Source organism: Salvia hispanica, chromosome 5, assembly GCF_029641045.1.
Source record: "Salvia hispanica isolate PSC_SH4W2 chromosome 5, Shi_PSC_v1, whole genome shotgun sequence".
NCBI classification, from domain to species: domain Eukaryota; kingdom Viridiplantae; phylum Streptophyta; class Magnoliopsida; order Lamiales; family Lamiaceae; genus Salvia; species Salvia hispanica.
Window position 1 is genome coordinate 48,323,394 of NC_142696.1, and position 19,694 is coordinate 48,343,087.

General features: G+C 31.9%; 3 protein-coding genes across 3 annotated transcripts; 1 reads left to right on the forward strand and 2 right to left on the reverse strand.

The window, feature by feature from the left end:
• Nucleotides 1-1,155: 1,155 nt before the first annotated feature.
• Nucleotides 1,156-2,779, forward strand: LOC125190625 (putative cyclin-D6-1). Its single transcript, XM_048087974.2, has 5 exons — nt 1,156-1,432; nt 1,505-1,609; nt 1,692-1,893; nt 2,011-2,141; nt 2,352-2,779. Exons 1-5 carry the CDS (start codon nt 1,187-1,189, stop codon nt 2,565-2,567), a joined length of 900 nt encoding a protein of 299 aa, XP_047943931.1. The 5' UTR covers nt 1,156-1,186; the 3' UTR covers nt 2,568-2,779.
• Nucleotides 2,780-5,813: 3,034 nt separating this feature from the next.
• On the reverse strand, nt 5,814-7,380 carry LOC125187155 (transcription factor MYB32-like). The gene is made up of 3 exons (XM_048083689.1): nt 7,147-7,380; nt 6,682-6,811; nt 5,814-6,593 (listed from the first exon to the last, which is right to left on the reverse strand). Exons 1-3 carry the CDS (start codon nt 7,277-7,279, stop codon nt 6,065-6,067), a joined length of 792 nt encoding a protein of 263 aa, XP_047939646.1. The 5' UTR covers nt 7,280-7,380; the 3' UTR covers nt 5,814-6,064.
• Nucleotides 7,381-16,838: 9,458 nt separating this feature from the next.
• Nucleotides 16,839-18,641, reverse strand: LOC125190898 (transcription factor MYB10-like). The gene is made up of 3 exons (XM_048088318.2): nt 18,467-18,641; nt 17,575-17,704; nt 16,839-17,479 (listed from the first exon to the last, which is right to left on the reverse strand). The coding sequence occupies exons 1-3, from the start codon at nt 18,597-18,599 to the stop codon at nt 17,101-17,103; spliced, it is 642 nt and encodes a 213-aa protein (XP_047944275.1). The 5' UTR covers nt 18,600-18,641; the 3' UTR covers nt 16,839-17,100.
• Between the last annotated feature and the right edge of the window lie 1,053 nt (nt 18,642-19,694).

Below are 19,694 nucleotides of genomic sequence, written 5' to 3' on the forward strand. Positions count from 1 at the left end.
GTGGGAAGGGACATTACAAGAGTTCGTGAAAATTTGGATATTTAGGCTAATGACAAATGTATGATCAATTTGGGGTCCAAACTTTTTGTCTATGTACTTTCTCTTGTCTATCTTTTCCGTTTATAATTGGGTATTTAGGCTTTTAGATTTCACAATATTTTTTGAAATAAAAGAAATGGTTAGAGCTAAAAAATATACGCACAACAAAGTAGCAATACGAAATGAAACAATCTAAAACGCATCACAACTTGGAATTACCGAGAATACAAAATGCAAGATAAAAGACAACAAGACGTATACCAACAAAACAGCTAAGAACCAATGAATTTTACACAGAAAGGCTCCCGAACAACTCTAATTGAGAGGAAAAGTTTTAAGTATTGATCACAAAACACTCGACAAAATATCCTCATGGCAAGCAATCGAAAGACCAAGCAAATCAAATCGGTACTTGCAAACTTATTATTGGATTTTGGATTTTTCCTCAGCAGGAATAGAATAGAGAATAGGAAAGGTAGCAAAGACATAAGTCATTCCTACAATTATTCGGTAAGACGTTTTCTCTCTAGTTAATAGGTTAGAAACTCGAGTCACTACGGCCACAAACATAATAAAAAACCATTATACTATATGTTTTTGTAATTGTCTTTTAAAGGAATAAAGAAAAAAGAATAAAGTGGAATTTACCTTAATAGGCCAAAGTACATATGCAAATGAACAATCGAATATTTCATACCCTTTCACCGAACCCAAGATCTCCAAGACCTCTCCTTGGATACTACTTAGATACTTACTTTTAATATTATAACAACACATCCCTAAATAAACCTTCATAAATTTTAGCAAAATGCACATATTAAATATATCACTCAATGTCTATAGATTAGACATAGCACACGACAAAAAACAAAAAGAAAATTGAAGAAATACTACCCAATTAGTTAATTTAATCCGGGATACAATCTTGCAACCCGAACACCTCGGGTACTGAAATGTGAAGACGAAGTCTCCTCTCTCCACATTTTCTTTTCAAAACAAGACACCAAACTCTCTTCCTTTTCCTCTTAGTCTTTGCCATTCACACCCCCCCCCCCACCCCACCCCACCCCCCACCTTTGACACACCATACACCCTATATAAGAGCAAAGGACCATCCCTCTAAAGAGAGAAACAGAGCAAACTATCAATGGAGTTTGATCTTGAGAATCCATTGCCACATTCAAATGACATCTTCTCCTCATTATTCCTCATAGAGATTGATCACATGCCTTCCAAGAACTACATCCAATCCTTAATCTCATCGAGCTCGTATCTCTCCGTCCGCCTCCAAATCGCCTCCTCGATCCTCCATATCTCCCGACATTCCGATCCCTTCCTCCCCTACCTCGCTGTCAACTACATGGATCGCTTCCTCTCCGCCCACCCCATTCCGGTAACCTCCTCCTCCGTCTCTTCGTTAAAGTTTTAACTTCCATTTGATGAAACTAAGGCCGTCTTATCGCAGGATAAGAAGCCGTGGATCTTCAGATTAGTGGCGGTTTCCTGCATTTCATTAGCACTCAAAATGAGGAAAACAGAGAAAACAGAGTACTCTGTTTTCGATCTCATGGTAATTAATTCTGCAGCTTTATTCATCGAATTCAGTGTTTTTTAATTTTAATTTTGATTTTTATTAATTGGGGATGAAATAGAATGATGGAGGTTTGATGTTCGATTCTCTTACGATCGAGAGAATGGAGATGCTGATCCTCGGGGCTCTGAAATGGCGGATGCGTTCCGTCAGTCCCTTTTCGTTTCTCGGTTACTTCGTCTCGTTTTTCGACTCCGGCGACGAGGAATCGGTTCAGGCTTTGAGAAACAGGGGAACTCAGATTATCTTGAAATCTCAGAGTGGTTGGTGTCAGTCAGTTTTATTTAATACATAGTTGTTTTTTATAATGATTTTTGTCTTTTTTAATTATGTTTTTCTAATGATTTTTGTCTTTTTTTAATTATGATATGTTACCGTAGAGATTAAATTACTCGAGTTCAAGCCGTCGATCATCTCCGCCTCGGCCCTTCTCTTGGCATCTCGCGAGTTTTTCCCGACAAGGTTTGAACCGTCCCGTGACTCCATCTGCGGCTGCATTTATGTGATTAAGGTCCGAAACTCGAGTTCTAAGCTTTGTGTTTTTTTTTTTAACTTTGATTGAGGATAAAATTGTAATTTTACAACGTAAGTTTGGGAAAAAAGGAGAAAAATGCTACAAATGGGGCGGCCCTGGCGCTTTCGGCCGACCCTAAGGGAAAATTAGGCCCGACTTAAATCCGTGGATGTTTATAATGTTGTTAATTAGTATACTTTGTGGCAGGAGGAATTGCAGCATTGTTATGATGTGATGGCGGAGGCGGAGGCCGGGTGCGAGGTGGCCTCAACGTTCGTGTCGGAGTCATTAACTCCGCCCAATGTGCTCGACTTCAGCTGCTCGATCTCGGAGACGGATAGCAATCAAATGAGTGAGGGAGTGATTGAGAATTCCGCCACTAATAAATCGACTCAGCTTTCTCAAGGGGAATTCAGTGACTAGTAGAGTACATTTGATGAGAAAGGGACATCAGCTCTGGCCACTAAAAAGTGTGGAAAAAAGGGCAGGGGTATTTTTGTCTTTTCACATCCCGGTGCGAATGGCCGGGTTCCGGCGGTGTCGGTATGTCTCCGCTGGTTTCTGATTTGAATGATGAATTTTTTACGTGTTGGAACAATGTTTTTTTGGTGAATCGACTGACTTAATTAGTGCGATGATTGCTTTTTCAAATTTTGTACGCAGAGACATTGCATCTTTGGATTTAGTACACAAATATCTTTGATAGTAATAAAATCAAAATTGAATCTTTTATAACGGACATAAAAGTAGAAAATATAATGGTAGATTTTTCCTTGGTAAGGAGAATTTACAGTTTTTCCAAATCAACTAAAATATTGAAGAATAAGATATGATTATATATTAAAATTTGTGGCTGTGAAATCTTTGAAATCATGCTCTGACTTAAATCCATAATTATTTAATGTAATATTAAACGGTCCAATTTTTTTAAATATCTATATGAGTCATAAAATTAAAAATGCATGGTAAAATCGACCAACATTAGCATGTGACATAAAGTTAGAAAATAAAAGATATATACGAAAATTGTATCTTTGGATTCTCTCCCAATTAATTAAAGAAACGTTCTAGATTGGGGCTACGATAATACCGTTGGAACTGGAAATAAACTAAAATAGTTTTAAATCCTCAATTTTTTAAAGAACAATATAAGAATTTCCTAATGAATTATGGAGTATTAAATGTTTTAGAATTAATTGTATTTACTAACTACATAGTCAAGGGGCACTATAATCTCCTTCTTAAACTCAAACGCACATACTGAAAGCATGAAGTTGGGTTATTGTAAAAATTATACTCTTTTGATAAAATTTGTTCAATTAAAATTCATATTTGTTGAATAAAAATACATTCAAAGTAATGTCAATCTAGTGATAATTTAAACAATAATAAACATAAAGGGGAAAAAGCAACACAAAAGCGAGCAATGAATGAAAACCAAATAACAAACAACATTAGTGACTTACGATTCTTAGTTGACACGGTAGTAATATCACGCATAATATCAGATCTGCTTATCTCACAGCATGCAGCATATCTTAACAACGGATGACTGATAACCACAAATACTGAAAAATAGAAAAGCCACGAGATGACACACTCTCCTGTGCGCGTCACGTCACCTACTACACAGTTCCAACACAACTTTAAAATTTTATTTAATACTACTTAATCACTTTAATTAATGTTACAAATTAATATCATAAAGTTTGTTTCACCAAAATTTTTGTCTATAATGATAAAAACTGATTAAACCAAAGTTCTCTTTAAATACAGTAATTAATACTCACATCTTAAAAAGGAAGGTTAAAGTAATTGACAGTTTCATTGGAATGTAAAAGCATTGGTCAAATGAGTAGGTCATAATCTGCAGTTTTTGCATTCAAATTTTTACATTATGATCTCATTATTTGTTTTTTGGTAAGTAATCCAAACAATTATGAGATGGTCCCAAAAAATAAGAACTGAAATTTCATTGTCACATGAATTATGTACCAACATTTGATATCTCTATAGTCAGTAGGTGACAATTACCTTACAATCACAAACATAAATTTGGACCACCATTTTAAAATACATATTGCCATATTCTACAGAATTTCACTGTTGTAACTTGTAACTTTATATTAAAAAAATAAATGCTTCTTAAATGATTGAAACTATGTGTGTCAGTCTTTATCTGTGTCCAAATTTAACAATTAATTTGTTCTGCAATAGTCAAAGTGGACAGTATTGGAATTTCAAACTAGAAACTTTATATAGCTATTATATTTGATAATCATTTCTCATATATATAAAGAGGTAAGTAACATATACAATTCTTGACAATGAAGGTTTTTTGGTTTTAGAAATCAAAAATGGAAACATATAGAGTAAATATAACAACTATAATGTTGGATTCATTATAGAACTTTATTAAGTAGTAATACTTAATTGGATGATTTCATCATATTTGGGTACATAGATTCCTTAAACTTTAAATATTAGTAAATGATAATTTGGAAATAATATACTTTAATAATGTTAGTTCTTATGATGAATAGTAGTATAACAGAAAAATATTTGAATCCGATTAGGATTGAATAGTTTGGGTTCAATTTATGTGACAGTCTACTTCTTCAAAAAAATTTATTTATTTGGGCCTATAAGTTGAAAATTTAACAGCCCAGTTTTTGGTAGTATAATGTTATTGATTTGATTCATTTGATGATTTTAAAAAATGGCTTCGTGGGCCAATCAATAATGACGAATCAAATCTAGGAAAAAAAACCCTTAGAATCAGATATAATGAAGAAGATTATGCTAAAGTTGAATTATGTAATTAATTAGCAAATCAGAAGCTAATGTATCGGTTTATAACTTTACAAGATGCAATTATTTAATACTCATTTTGGTTTAATTAATTATGTAACACATGCATGAACCCTCGTGGTTGCCGGCTAGTTTCAATGAACTAACCTGGTCAAATTTCATTCATTCTAGCTACAATATTTAATTACATAGTTTTCAATCATATAATAAATTCTACTATTGTTTCATCATAACTAACTGTTTCGACTAATTAATTACCAAAAAACTCTCTTATAACAACAAGTCAAGAATCTAGCTAGTTGATTATCATCACTTGATTAGCATTTTTATTTCTCTTAAGGAAATCACTTGATCCCGAGATTAAATTAATTTGAGATTACCGGAGATTAATTTTTCACGAGGGGCGACCAAGAGAAATCTATCATCTATGAGTAATTGTCACGTGATTAAATATAGTCTCATCGATGGAAAGACTCAAAAACTTCGTACAAAAGCTAGTACAACCGCAGCAATTAAGCGAGGGTTCCTGAATCCTTGTATACCTCGCTTTATGCTTTGTCGCTAGTATGTTGCTCACATGTTATTTATCGTCGAGGCAATGTGTGGTTTTCTTCTTGGTGTTGTTTGTGTTATCACATGTTATCTTTTGCTATCTTCTATATGGAGTGCCCTTCGTAGTGTATTTGTTGCGTGCAACATTCCGTTCCTTTCTTTTTCTCTGCGATCGGGTGTGAGCTCGTCCCCCTTCTTGAGGCATTTTTTCTATTATAAAAAAGTACAAATTCATATTTACTTAATCGAACAGGATACTAAAGGCTGAAATCTTATATAATTCACCAAACCGAATACCAACATACATGATTAACTGAAATCTTATATAATTCACCAAACCGAATACCAACATACATGATTATCAAACATACATTAATGGTATGCAAACATTATTTATATACACAACTATATTATTCACTAGCTACAACAAGCCCTAATAGGTTGGTAGCAAATGCGCTCTGAGTAAACCTCGCTCCTCGTCTACTACCAAAAACGCGCACTGAATAAACCTTGCTATTACCAAAAACGCGCATTATATGAACCTCGCTCCTCCTCTGCTACCAAAAGAGACTCGTCTCGTAGTCAAAATACTGAAGGAGGGGATCATAAGTAAGCAACAAACCCTCTTCCTCCACAGGAGGATTAGCATTATAACTATAACTACTACTCTCACTCTCCGAATTCGAAGACTCATTCCAGAAGCTTCCGTAGGATGACCCGGAGCACGATAGCTCGCTGTACCGCAGCTCAGGATAGTCGAACTCCAACACCTCCTCATTAAACACGTGCGCCGCCAAACCCTCGTTTTGAGCAACATCATCCTTGAGCATTTCCGACAGCATCAAATCAAGCTCTTCTTGTGATGAATTTGTAGAGAAAGAAGCATCATCGAATGGTAGTGAGAGATCTTGAGATGTAGAGAGAGAAGTAGCTTCCGAGGAATCTGTTTTTTCTGTGAAAGAAATTGTATTATTTATAGGCTTTGCTGAGTGATTTGGCTTGCGCCGTCTCTCGACACGTGTGTGCCAGAAGTTCTTGATCTCGTTGTCAGTCCTTCCCGGCAGCTTTTCAGCAATAGCAGACCACCTGTTTTATTGCAAGAGTTAGTTTGAGTAATTGTTCAGACGAAGCACATTTTAGTTGGTAAGACGCGAAATTCGGGAACAATTCTTACTTGTTTCCGAGTTCAGCGTGTAATTTGATAACGATTTGTCGTTCTTCTTTGCTGAAATTGCCTCTTTTGACCCCGGGTTTCAAGTAATTCACCCATCTCAGTCTGCAGCTCTTCCCGCATCTCTTTAGTCCTAAAATCAAGAAAAATTATGTTAATTACATAAAATACTAATAGTACAATTTTGTACATATACTTAAAAATGAAGTAGATTCTCTTAACACCAGGCACAAATTTCAAGAATTCAAGTGAAGGTCGCGACTAGATCACTTCAATTCACTTATTATAACAAGTCAAGTCGAGTGATTGATCAAATCAACTTTGCATCTTGTCTAGTAGATGTTTCCAGATCGAATGTTGATCTGACAGCATCTTAAATTTTGTCTTCGTAGATGCTGTCAGATTAGACAATGCTGATATGGCTGCATCTCTATGTGTGTAAACGATCGTGATTATTTATTAACTCACCGGCATATTTGGGGAGCAATCTCCAATTCCAATGGCCATATCTTTGTATGTAAGATCTCAATTTTTCGTCTTCGTCTTCGCTCCAAGCACCCTTCTTCATTCCATTGCTGTCGATTGAAGGTGGCCTCACCATCTTTTTTTTTTGTTCTTTGATTATCCTTGTGTGTGTGTGTGTGTTTTCTTTGAGTTTTTGTTGCTGATTTAGTTTGTTAAATTTGAGTGATGTGTGAGGAAGGAAGCTCAGTGTTTATATAGAGAGGAGAGAGAGGACAAAAGGTTGTACCCTGTGAAAGTGTTGACGTAGGAAACAACGTAGGAAGATGGAATTTCAGATATTTAAATGAAAAACACGATGATAATTTGAGTAAAGAAATATCAAGAGATAATTTTTGTGTGTGTTGTGTGGGGATAAGGATGTTACGTATGTCGCTGTCATAACTTTATGAAATAGGAATTTTGGTAAATTTTGTTTTGGGAATTATGAGTTGACAAAAATAACCTTGAATATGTTGCTTCGATGAATGTACTATTATTGAAATTCAAATACTATTTCATTGAAAATTATTTTGTAATGATTTTAGTATGTTTTTCTTTTCTTTTGTGAGACAATTAAGCTAAAATTTAGACATTTTAAGTTTAACGGTCATATCAATTTTGTTGTTTGATGTCTATGTATTGTCAAGTGTAGAAAATTAGTTAACATTAAATGAAGACTTACAAATAGCGAACTTGAAAAGTTCCTAAATAACTTCTAATTTTAAAATTGTATGAATGTCTAAATCTTATTTACAATTTAAAATTGATGAGTTTAACTTATTAATTTTAATTCGATTTATCCATTTTAAAGACTTGAATCTAAAATATTTAACCTAACCTCAAGATTTAAACTTAAAATTGCAATTTCTTGTTTGCCCGTTATTCTTATTAATTGAAATATGTAAAGTAGTATCATATCAATGTAAACAGAGGTGGACCCATGTGCAATGGGGTAGGGCCAAAGCCCTTAATAAAAAAAATTAACCTTTTTTCTTTAGTAAATTTTTAAATTTTATCTAAATTTAATACAAATTATTATGTAAAATTTCTTATAAATAATCTAAAACACTCAAAAATATATTTTAAAACAAAATTTATGTATTACAGCCCTTATCGTTAGCTATTTCTGTATCCGCCCCTAAATTTAAATATTTTGTATTCATGAGAATACTAAGTGCAATAGTAATTTATGAGATTCATACCTTCCATAATTGAAACAATTACTAAGTGCAATAGTAATTTCTACTTGTATATATATAGACAAGCACGTATTAAAATGGGGAAGCTTAATAATTTGTTATGGAATTAAAAATAAGTCACCCCTATAGTTTCAGGAGTCAATGGATATCGATTAAATAATCAATATTTTAAAAAAAGTTTTCTGAGAGAGGAAATATTTTCACAAATTAGTAAAAAGCAAATCTTTTGAAATTTTGACGTAAATATTTCTCATTACTTTACTCGAGTACTAAAGGGGGTCCATGTCTCCTTATCATAGTGTAATACTTTATCAAACATTATATTCATGGATTAGAAAACAAAAATCAAACATCTAGACACCGAATCAAATTAATACTCCATTAATTACTGTTGTCCTTATTGTTATTAAGGTTCTACAAAATTTGGCCACACTTTTAGTGTCACGTTAATATCTTAAACCTTACCACAAAAGCTAAATTACAACAAAAATTGAATTAGACATTTAGGTATTTTTCGATTTCCTAAATAAAATAATACCAAGATATAATCTAAGATTGAGTTGTGAGATAATTTTAGTCATAGGGATAGCTATGACTAATTATGTCATGATTATCTGTGGGATTGAATTCCAAGACCCAAATATATTACATATTTAATCAGTGATATAATCTTGCAAACCAAACACCCTCTTACTATTTAAGGTTCTACAAAGAACAATGATGTAAAGAATCGACTATGAATGAGAAAAACATAAAAGAAGGCCAAGTAAAGAAATATTTCATGCCATCTTCAGGTAAAAAAAGTCGATGGATGTTGATAAGTTATCAATTTCATAGAAGATGAAAGAAACAAGCAACACCTAATTCAATATAAACATAAAAACATATATGGACCACGGACATGTAAAGTCACTAGTCACTATACACTCCAATTTCTTCCAATGACTTTCAAGTGTGAAATTTTGAAGATTCGATTTATGAGTTTCTAATTGTTTGACATAACACGTAGCAAAAAAAAAATTTGTTTGTGCAATGGACGTTGATCTTATTGTAGAGTGGTTGATGCTCGAAGTCAAAGGTTTCAGATTTGATTGCACTGACATGGCCAATAAAACTTCTATTTATTTATCCATAGGAAAATCATTTATCAAATATTTTTCAGGCTTCATATAGTTTCAAATTGTATATTCTCTAAATTCAAATTTTCAGAACGATTCGAAAAGTCGTTTATCAAAAAATTTCAAGATATATACTCTAAATTCAATTTTTCAACTTGGTTCAAATTTGTATTTTTTAAATTTTCATATTATCACGCACTATGCAAAAATCAGATTCGAAATCTAATTTTGACATGTATCTCAAATCCGAACATAAATCTAAACCAATAATATTTTTGTGACACATAATTTTTCTGAGAAGATAATGTTTTTCCGGACTCATTGGACATAGACACATTCATCACAAAAATTAGATACATAACTATTGGCACATAAATAAATTAAATGGTGAAAATTGACACATATAATACAATTTGTGAAAGCAACAAAAAACAATAAATATGAAATGTACGAAGCGTGTGAACACGTGAATAAAAAAGAGTGTTCACATCTTCATAATAATAGACTAGACATATTTTCTTCGTTGACTATTTGAAATCACATGTGCGATAACTACTTAATTAATTTATTTAATTGTGAATAGAAAAATAAGCCCCACGCGTATATCTAGATTCAATGAATACACAATTTCGACAACGTAAGAATTAACATTTATAGCATCATCTACGATATTATATCATATGTATACTATGTACTAGGAGTATATGTCATGTCACCTAGTATTTAACATTAACACGACCGAGCAATGGCAAACCACTAATTCATCACTTTTTATATATTTCTTTTAGAAATAATAGTAATTTAAGTTACAAAGTTTGTTTGAATCCTTGTATGTCCATGAACTCTGAAATTGGAATATTAAATCGTAAAGTTTCAATTTGTCTCAATTGTTCTACGCATGCACAAATTGACGTTTTTCTGTGATGTTACAGACGACAATATTTTAATGAAATAAGAAGAAAAATGAGAAAATTAAAGGAATATAAAAGAGAAAAATACTTATATTATTTCATAAATACGTCATTTTGAATTTCATTAAAAGATGACATTTTGTGCATAGATAAGACTATTAAGAAAACTTAAATTTTGTGATTTACTATTCCAATTTCAATGTTTATGTGGTAAACCAGAATTTGACCAAACTTTGTGATTTATATGACTATCAACCATTTATTTTATTGTGAGATTTTAAAATTAAAATAAAATTACATTCTTAAAATTTACTACATAATTAAATTTAATAAACTACATAATAGATAAAAAATAACATATCACATAATCATACTTTGCATCCAAGTTGGCCGACAAAGCTTTTGTGTTTTTCTCGTTGGGTCTCAGTCATCCTCGGCGTGTCTTTGGACAATATTTTGTAGTGTAAGTTCACCATAAGTACCTCCATTGGTTCGTTGCCATCGTCACCTTTTTCTTCACCTCCTACTTTGTAACAAACTCGACTCTATACTGAAATTCGTAGTTGTTCGGTGTCTCACCTATTTGTTATAGACAAAGTATAAAATAAAAATTATTTTCTGTCATTAAATCGTGAATATCTACCATGAATTCATGATTCAAGATTCAAATTTGGTAAAATGAACAATTTTTTTTTTAATTCACCATTTTTCACAAAATAAATCCGTAATATTTCATCCGTAAGTATTAATTTATAATTCATGCTCTGTTTTATGGTGTAGTATATGCCAATATAATCAAAATTGTTTTGAATTATACTGTTTGAATTCTTTAATCATGTGTAACTACTTAAATACGATTATGCTCCACCAAGTCACTCAAAATTATTCTATTTCACTAAAAATTCATTCAATTCAAAAAGTTTTTCTCCATCTTTGACTAGTCCCTTTTCCGGTCTATGTGAGGTTAATGTTAATTAAATAATTTTAATAATATTTTACGTAATATTAGTGATTAGGATTGTCTCATGTCCACATGTATGGGGTAAAGTGATGTTAGCCATTACACGACAATTACAAAATCATTGTAGCCTTTTTTATTAGGATAAAAACGTGTGGTTTTTAGAATCCTTCATGGAAAGTGCCATTTGAAATATGTTTGACCAGGAAAGAATAGATTTTGTGTTTTTTCATCAATTTGTAAGTTTTTCATATATTTTGCCAAATTTATCTTCAGTATCTTCCAATAGTTGCAGGTTCATCTTGAATTCTTATCCAATGGTATATATATTTGTGTATTGATGTGAGATTTTACCACTCACTTAAGCTGGATTATTTTTTTAGATTTAATTTTTTATAATATATTAAATAAAACAGAGTTAAATTGTTGAGAATTATTAAATAAAAACAATTGATTTATTTTAATTAGAATTTATTTATTATGTACTCCCTCCGTCCCAGTTTAGGAGTTAGAATTAGTTATGACACGAGTTTTAAGAAATTGATGGAGTGTGTAATAAATGAAGTGAGATGGTGGAGTGTGTAATAAACAAAGTGAGTTGGTGGAAAGTGAGATGATTTGAATTTTTGGTTTTTCATTTTTTTTTTTGGTTTATTTTTGTGTAGATAATGACATTTAGACGTAATTTTGATGAATAATGGGGTAAAATTTTATGTCCAAATGTGGAAGATTCTAAATATAACTCTTAAACTGAGACGGACTTTTATGGTAAAATGTGACTCTTAAACTAAGACGGAGGGAGTAGTACTTATTTACTAATTTTTCTTGGTGGTGTCCCATTTTTTGGCTCCTATTTTTCTTTTATTTCGTGTCCACAAATGGAAGAAATAATTTATCTACATTTATAGGCAAAACATTTCAAAATTATCGTCGTATTATAGGGGGAAAAAATTTAATCCAAACAATCAGAAACAAATCGATCTATATTTCGCTTCGATTTAGTTGATATTTGGATTTCAGATATTTTGATCACTCAATCCACTTCAAATATTTGTGGTAGTATTTTTTTTATTTTTGAAAGAATTTATTTGCAATAAATTTAGAAAGCAACAAAGCAAACGCGGGACCAGCGTAAACAAACTTCAACTAATTAATAAAATCAAAAACGCGTTGGAAAATAAGGATTTCACACTCAACTGTATTTGTACTAACATAATTAATTTTGAATTTGAGTGATTGACCACGATAGTACATAATATTGTAGTAATTCACTTTTGCCTGCTTTTTATTTTAATTTTGGATGAAATAAATAGAGTTAATATTTTGAAAAGGAAAAATAAAAATTGGATTGTGATTAAAATTTTTGCTACTTACTTTTAAGGACCAATTGCCAAAAAAATATGAACTTGTCAAATTATTATTCTGTCTCACAATTTAAAAATAATTGATTTTTATTAATGTAGCAGTGTTCATAAATATTCACAAGTCTGATATGAAACTAATATCTGAATTTTTATATTTATAATCTTTATTAATTTGACAACATACTAATTAATTAATTATATAAATATTTAATTAGTCGCATTATCAATTTGAGAAATGTGTATATTGTATACTTTCTTTATTCCTTCATATAGAGTTAGAATCATTTTTCTATTTTGGAAAGTTCTATCATAATTGAGTCATTTATATAAATAGTACTCCTTCTATCCTTCTATCCCACAATAAGAGTCATATTTTTTAATTTTGGTTCGTCCCATAATAAAATTCATATTTTGTTATTTTGGTTAGTCCCATAATAAGAGTCACATTTCTATTTTACCATAAATGATAAGTATGTCCAACATTTCACTAACTCACTAACTCACATTTTATTATAAAATCAATACAAAAAAGTGAACCTCATATTCCAGTAACTTTTACAAATCACTATTCTTTAGGGCATTCACAATAAGAGCCTATCTCTGGAGCTCATCTCAGAGCTTATCTCCATTTTTTCATACCACGTCAGCAGACTCATCCCAGAGCCTATCTCCATGCAATAAGAGTCCATCCCAAATTCTATCTCAGAGCCCATCTCATTTCCATATCATCACTATTTTATATTTTTTACTTTTAATTTAGTTTGAAATAAAATGATATAAAATAATAAGAAATAAAGATAACTCAATAAAAAACAAATTTCGTTAAAAAAAATCCTACATTTAAAAAAAATTATGGAAAAAAACAAACAAAAATATTGAAAATATTGTGACTAGAGAGAAGTAAAATGTACAGTAAGATAAAATAAAATGGGATGAATGTGAATAATTAGTGGGAAATAGAGCATATATATATGGGATAAAAATAAATAAAAACAAAACCCAAAAAAAAATTAGGAGATCGGCTTAGCCGATCTATCGGTCTTTGGGGAGGTGCCCATGAGAGTGGCCATCGACACTTGCTTAGAGGGCCGATTGTTTTTTTTTTTGGGGGGGGGGGGGGCACATAAGAGTGGTCATCTTCCCTTGCCCCACAATAGAGGGCCGTTTTTTTTTTTTGGGGGGGGGGGGGGGTGATAGGCCTTTGCTATCGGCCTCCATTTGCCAATGCTTTACATTTCTTGGAGCGTATGCTCACATCAAATATAACTCCTATTATGGAACGGAGGAAGTAATAATAAATATATTTTTTCACTCTTACTTTACCCTCTCTTACTTTATTCACTCTACTTTACTTTCTACTGTATATTGTCTCACTACTTCTTTTTTCTCTCTTACTTTTTATCTATCTACTTAACACACTAAATTAAATATTTATTTCTTAAACTCCGTGCTGAAAAGTTCTACGTCAATTACGAAGGAACGAAGGGAATATATAGAATATCTAAATATTTCGTTGTGTGCTAACTGAGAATAGTGAATGAAATTGTGTAATGGACTAAAATTAACCAAACTTTTTCATTATTTAAAATGCGTGGTTATGAAAAGTTTGAATTAAACGACTGCAAGCTCATTATTTGGATATAAAATTAAAGTTTAATTATCATTTTATAACATCAATTTAAATGAATGGATGGATAGGATCACTGTTTGAAATAGCTATTGTACTAGAAAAGTAGAAATATTAGGAGTAATAAATTGCTACCCCTAATAATTGATGATTACGTCACCAAAGCAAACGTCACTTATCTACGAAAGCACACAATAATATTTTAAGTAGAATTGTAATAAAATAAGACAGCTCTCCGTGTGTTTGAATTTTCAACTGCCCCGGCCCTACTTATTATTATATTATTCACTATTTTCCATTTTATATCTATCTACTAGACATGACAAAATTTTGTAAAACCATTCAAAATTTCAAACATTTTTAACCTATCCCCATAAATTCCTATCAAATAAATAGACCCCAAATTAAATACTCCTCGACAAAATAAGATCATTATAATTAAATTAACAATCGAACTCAGCATATAACTGGTAAAATACCTTTCAATCTCAAAAAGTTATTAATAGTAAAACAATAAAAAAAAATAGTTTAGACGAGTACAGAGACGGAACCAAAAATTTAAAAAAAGTCGGGACTAAAAATGAAAGCGTATCACAATGTTCTCGTCTAAAGTTGCCTGAGAGAGTAATAAAACTATCTCCATTTCCAATAATTAATCTCTACTCTTTTCATAATATATAGCAGTCAACATTTATGTATATACTTGGTTGCATTTAATGTTTATTACATATTACTCCTTAAACCAAAACAACCATAAAATTGTATATTCAAGAATCAAGTTGCATAGTTTTGAATTTCTTCTAAACGTGACAAATTTATCTTAATCATATCATCCTTGTCAATTGCGATTATCTACAAATTAATTGTGCAATCACATCATCCCTATTTGAACAACGTGGATAACATGTGTTTTTACTAGTCTTCTAGGGTGAAAAAATTAAATTGATTTGATTCTAGTTTCAGTCAAACTTTTCTATCTTCTTGGAACCTAGCTATAGAAATCATACCAAAAATGATCATCCATGTTCCAATGTTCATTTTTGTGTGTTATAGTATGTTGTGTTTTCCATCATCTTCCTATTTCACCAAGAATTCAACACGTTTTATTTTGACACTTTATTTCGCCCTATATGAAGACTAGTTTGAGTTAATAGTGTCACTTATATAGTTACATTGTTATGTACGAAGATTCCATTGTACATCCTTGGTAGCTTTAACCTTTTCTCGTTTTACCATTTTTGTATGTCCCCAAATAGTTTATTATTAGTTTCTTACTATATTTTATCCACACTATGATAAATGTGAGCCTTCTTTCCCCCTATTTTGCACACGTAATACTCCCTCCGTCCCGAATAATTCAGGTCACTTTGACCGGACACGAGTTTTAAGAATTGTAATGAAAAGTGTGTTGAAAAAATTAGTGGAATGTGGGTCCTACATTTATATATTAGTTTTATAATAAAATGTGAGTAGGAATGAGTTAGTGGAATATGAGGTCCACTACCAAAAATGGTAAAAGTGAAGTGGGACAAATTATATGGGACGGACCGAAATGAAAAACTGGGATGAATTATCTGGATCCGTCCCAGATAATTTGGGACACTTTGACCAATACGGGTTTTAAGAAATCTAATGGAAAGTGAGTTGAAAAAGTTAGTGGGACGTGGGTCCTACTTTTAAAGTATTAGTTTTATGGGGTCCACTACTATAAAAATGGTAAAAGTGAAGTGGGACAAATTATATGGGACGGCCCGAAATGAAATATTGGGTCGAATTATCTGGGACGGAGGGAGTACTAAAACGCTTCCCATTTTGTTAATTTTAGTATGTCCCTCAAACATTTCGGTATTCCATTTATTTTTACGTTGGCACAAACGGATGTACCATTAACTTCTTATATTGTACTACCCACACTAATAAATGTGAGCTTCATTACAATTACCTACATCTCGTTAAAATCCGAATAGCTTTGAAGAGTATTAAGGTAGTATATACAACGCTAATCTATTGGTTTGAGCAATTAATCGATCAAAAATATTGAAGAAAAATGTAATCCAACTTTTAAAGGCCGAATTATTTGCAAAAGATTCATTAATGATTATTTTTTCTTTCTTTTGAGAGAATACAAGAATAAAATCGTACTTAACCTAAGGAGGGTAAAATCCATGCTTTATTAAACGATAGGATCATTAGTATGGTCATGTCATTACTATTTTAATCTAGTAATGAAAATTGTAAAACTAACACTATTTTATTTGCCTAATTGAGAACTAATTACACTAGTTTCCACTAACAAAATCTTCTTTAGAAAAACTTCAAAATTCTATAATTGCTATATTCATATATAACCCTTGTTACAAAAACATCAAAATTCTCACATGAAGCATTCTCAAAGTATTTACCATACATATATTCATAGTATATAACTGAATTAAATTACAACAATTTGGAAATTAAATAAGAACACCAATATAACTAATTAGTATGCATAGGAACAAAATATCATCCTACTAAAACTCCTAACAAAATTTTCAATACATAACAAAACACATAAAATCACGAAATTAAGACAACAATATCATATCATATCATTATTCCAAATCATATATTACAACAAAAACACAACCTCAAGATTCGGATAAGCAACTTATTCAGGTATACTTCAAACACAACTCTATTACATATGATATTAGACGATTGTTGCTCATATATATATAAATCTAGCTAGCTCAATTATATTTCTATTTCCCATAATACTCACCACCAAAATTCCTGTTGTTGAAGCAGTCTTGTTCAATTGCAGCACTCAAACTCCAAGAACCAATTTCATAATCTGAGGGATCACGAAGTAGATCCATCACATTTCCATCCTGTCCATAACACTCTAGCCCAACAATGTTGTAACGATTGAAATCCGAATCCGCATTCGACTCAAACACACCGATGTTTTCTGCAGGTGTGTTTTGATTCGGACAAGTTGTTATGGTGCTAGAATTGCTGTCTGAAGACCGCGTCGAGGCGCCCTTGAGGCGAGCCCGGCGCTTTTGTATGTGCGCGTGCCAGTAGTTCTTGATGTCGTTGTCAGTCCTACCGGGAAAGTGTGCAGCAATGGATGACCATCTATGTTATAATTAAATAATTAGATAAAATTTTTTTATAAAATTGTTATCTTTTTTCTAATCTAAATAAAATGATATGTAGTGATTAATTCATACTTGTTTCCGACTTGATTGTGGAGTTGGATGATGAGATGCTCTTCTTCTTGGGTGAAGTTGCCACGTCGGATACCAGGCCTCAAATAATTCACCCAACGCAGTCTGCAACTCTTCCCACACCTCTTCAACCCTAAATTAAATAAATCACATATCTGTTAATTAATTAATTAATTAATGTAAGTCACTAAAAATAAGAGGTATATGCATATGCAAATTAATGGATCAAAACTAGCCGAGCTTGTGATCATGGAATCATTAAGTAAAAATCACCACTCGTTAGGATCTGACCATGAAGCGCAACTGATTTGGTAAGATCATTTCAAACTAATACGAAATAATAACATGAAATCTTTAGTAATAAAAGAGACACATGAATTGTTTACCAAATTACAACAAGAGAGCATATATATAATGAACACTAATCATAAACCAAATAGCAATCGGGATCTTCAAATATATATTGTACGGAAGCTCAAACTACGTCCCCGAACTAATAGGTCAATGATTAATGAATACAATTGCAATGATTTCCTTTCAGGCTCCGTACTCTAACACGAACTAATAAGCCAATGATTTGAGTGGCCTAATATGTGTGAATTTGAACAAATCGAAAATCTTGGCACACGGATGAGTGAATTAATAATAAATTACTTTCACTAAGCCCTAAACAAGAAAATCACCTATCCAAGTAGTAAAGATTTGACCTTTTCGAACTCAGATCTCTAACTCACAAGAAGCGCGGGAAACAAAGAACAAGGGTTTCCATAAATAACTAGGGTTATGAATATTCTTGAATTCAATTAAAGACCTGATCTAAAAGGGAAATCGATCAGTTGACTTGGTAGTTAATTTTGCTTCTACATGAAGCTCTAATCGGAGAAATCGGGATTACCGGCAAATGAAGGCAGCAGCCGCCAGTTGAGGTGTCCGAATCGACTAATATGATCCCTCAATTTGTTGTCCTCTTCTTCATCCCAAACCCCTCTTTTGATTCCATTTCTATCAACGAAAGCTGGCCTCACCATCTCTCTCACTCACTCACTCTCTCTCTTTTACCAAAGTGTGGAATCCACTTCACTTCAGTCCTATTTAAGAGTGGTGGTAAGAAGTGGGAGAGAAGAAAGTTTAATTGGTAGTCAAGTACAAAACCGTGTTTGAGGATAAAGAATAGTAAATTTCTGTCTACATTAGAAGTTACATCGAAGCCTTAATTTTTGGATTATTATACTAAGTGAAAAGTATATAGGGAAGCAAGAAAAACTTGACCTGATTCATTAATATTAAGTCTAGCCGCCAATTAAGTCCTAACTTATGGCACTAATATATGAATATGAGCAACAATTTCATTTGGAAATTTACCATAAATTAAACTAGTGTGGCTTAATTAACGTATAACATGCGAGTTCATTATTGATATATTTACACGTGAGTTGTCCTACATACAAAATGTGTAGTATAAAGATTTCAATAGGAGTCTCGGGCAATATTTTTCATGCAATCCGGCCCTCGATGAAACTTTACTAGAATTCCGTTTGATCTGTCATTCACATATCGTATCGTATCTGTGATTCAATGAATGAAATTATAACCTGTAAAATCAAACATTATTCATATCCTACTAAATTAGTTATACAACATTCTTAATCAATGCAAAGATTGAATGTTGACGGACCTTTAATTTGTCATTTTTATGCCATAACTAATTCGAAGAAGCATTTTAACGCGGCAGGAACATAATTATGCACACGTGTGCTAATTATTTTGATTAATTTATCCACTAAACAAATGTATATAAGTATTGCCCAAGTAACATAATAGTATAATTATAGTATGCACGAAGCAAGTCACCATCAATGATGTAGTAACATTAACTCCCCTTGTTCTTGATTACAAGATACATTGAATCCCAATCTTAACTAATCAAATCGAATAAGTTAATGGCAAGGCACAAAATTATATATTCTCTTTCATTAGTTTGTCTTGAATTACTAGTAACTTTGTTTATAGAGTTTTCTATTTCTTGCTATTTTAAGCCATACGACCATTCGTCTTGAATTATACACTTTGAAATTATTTTAAATATTTATTACGCTACTAATTGAAGATGTGTGCATAGATTC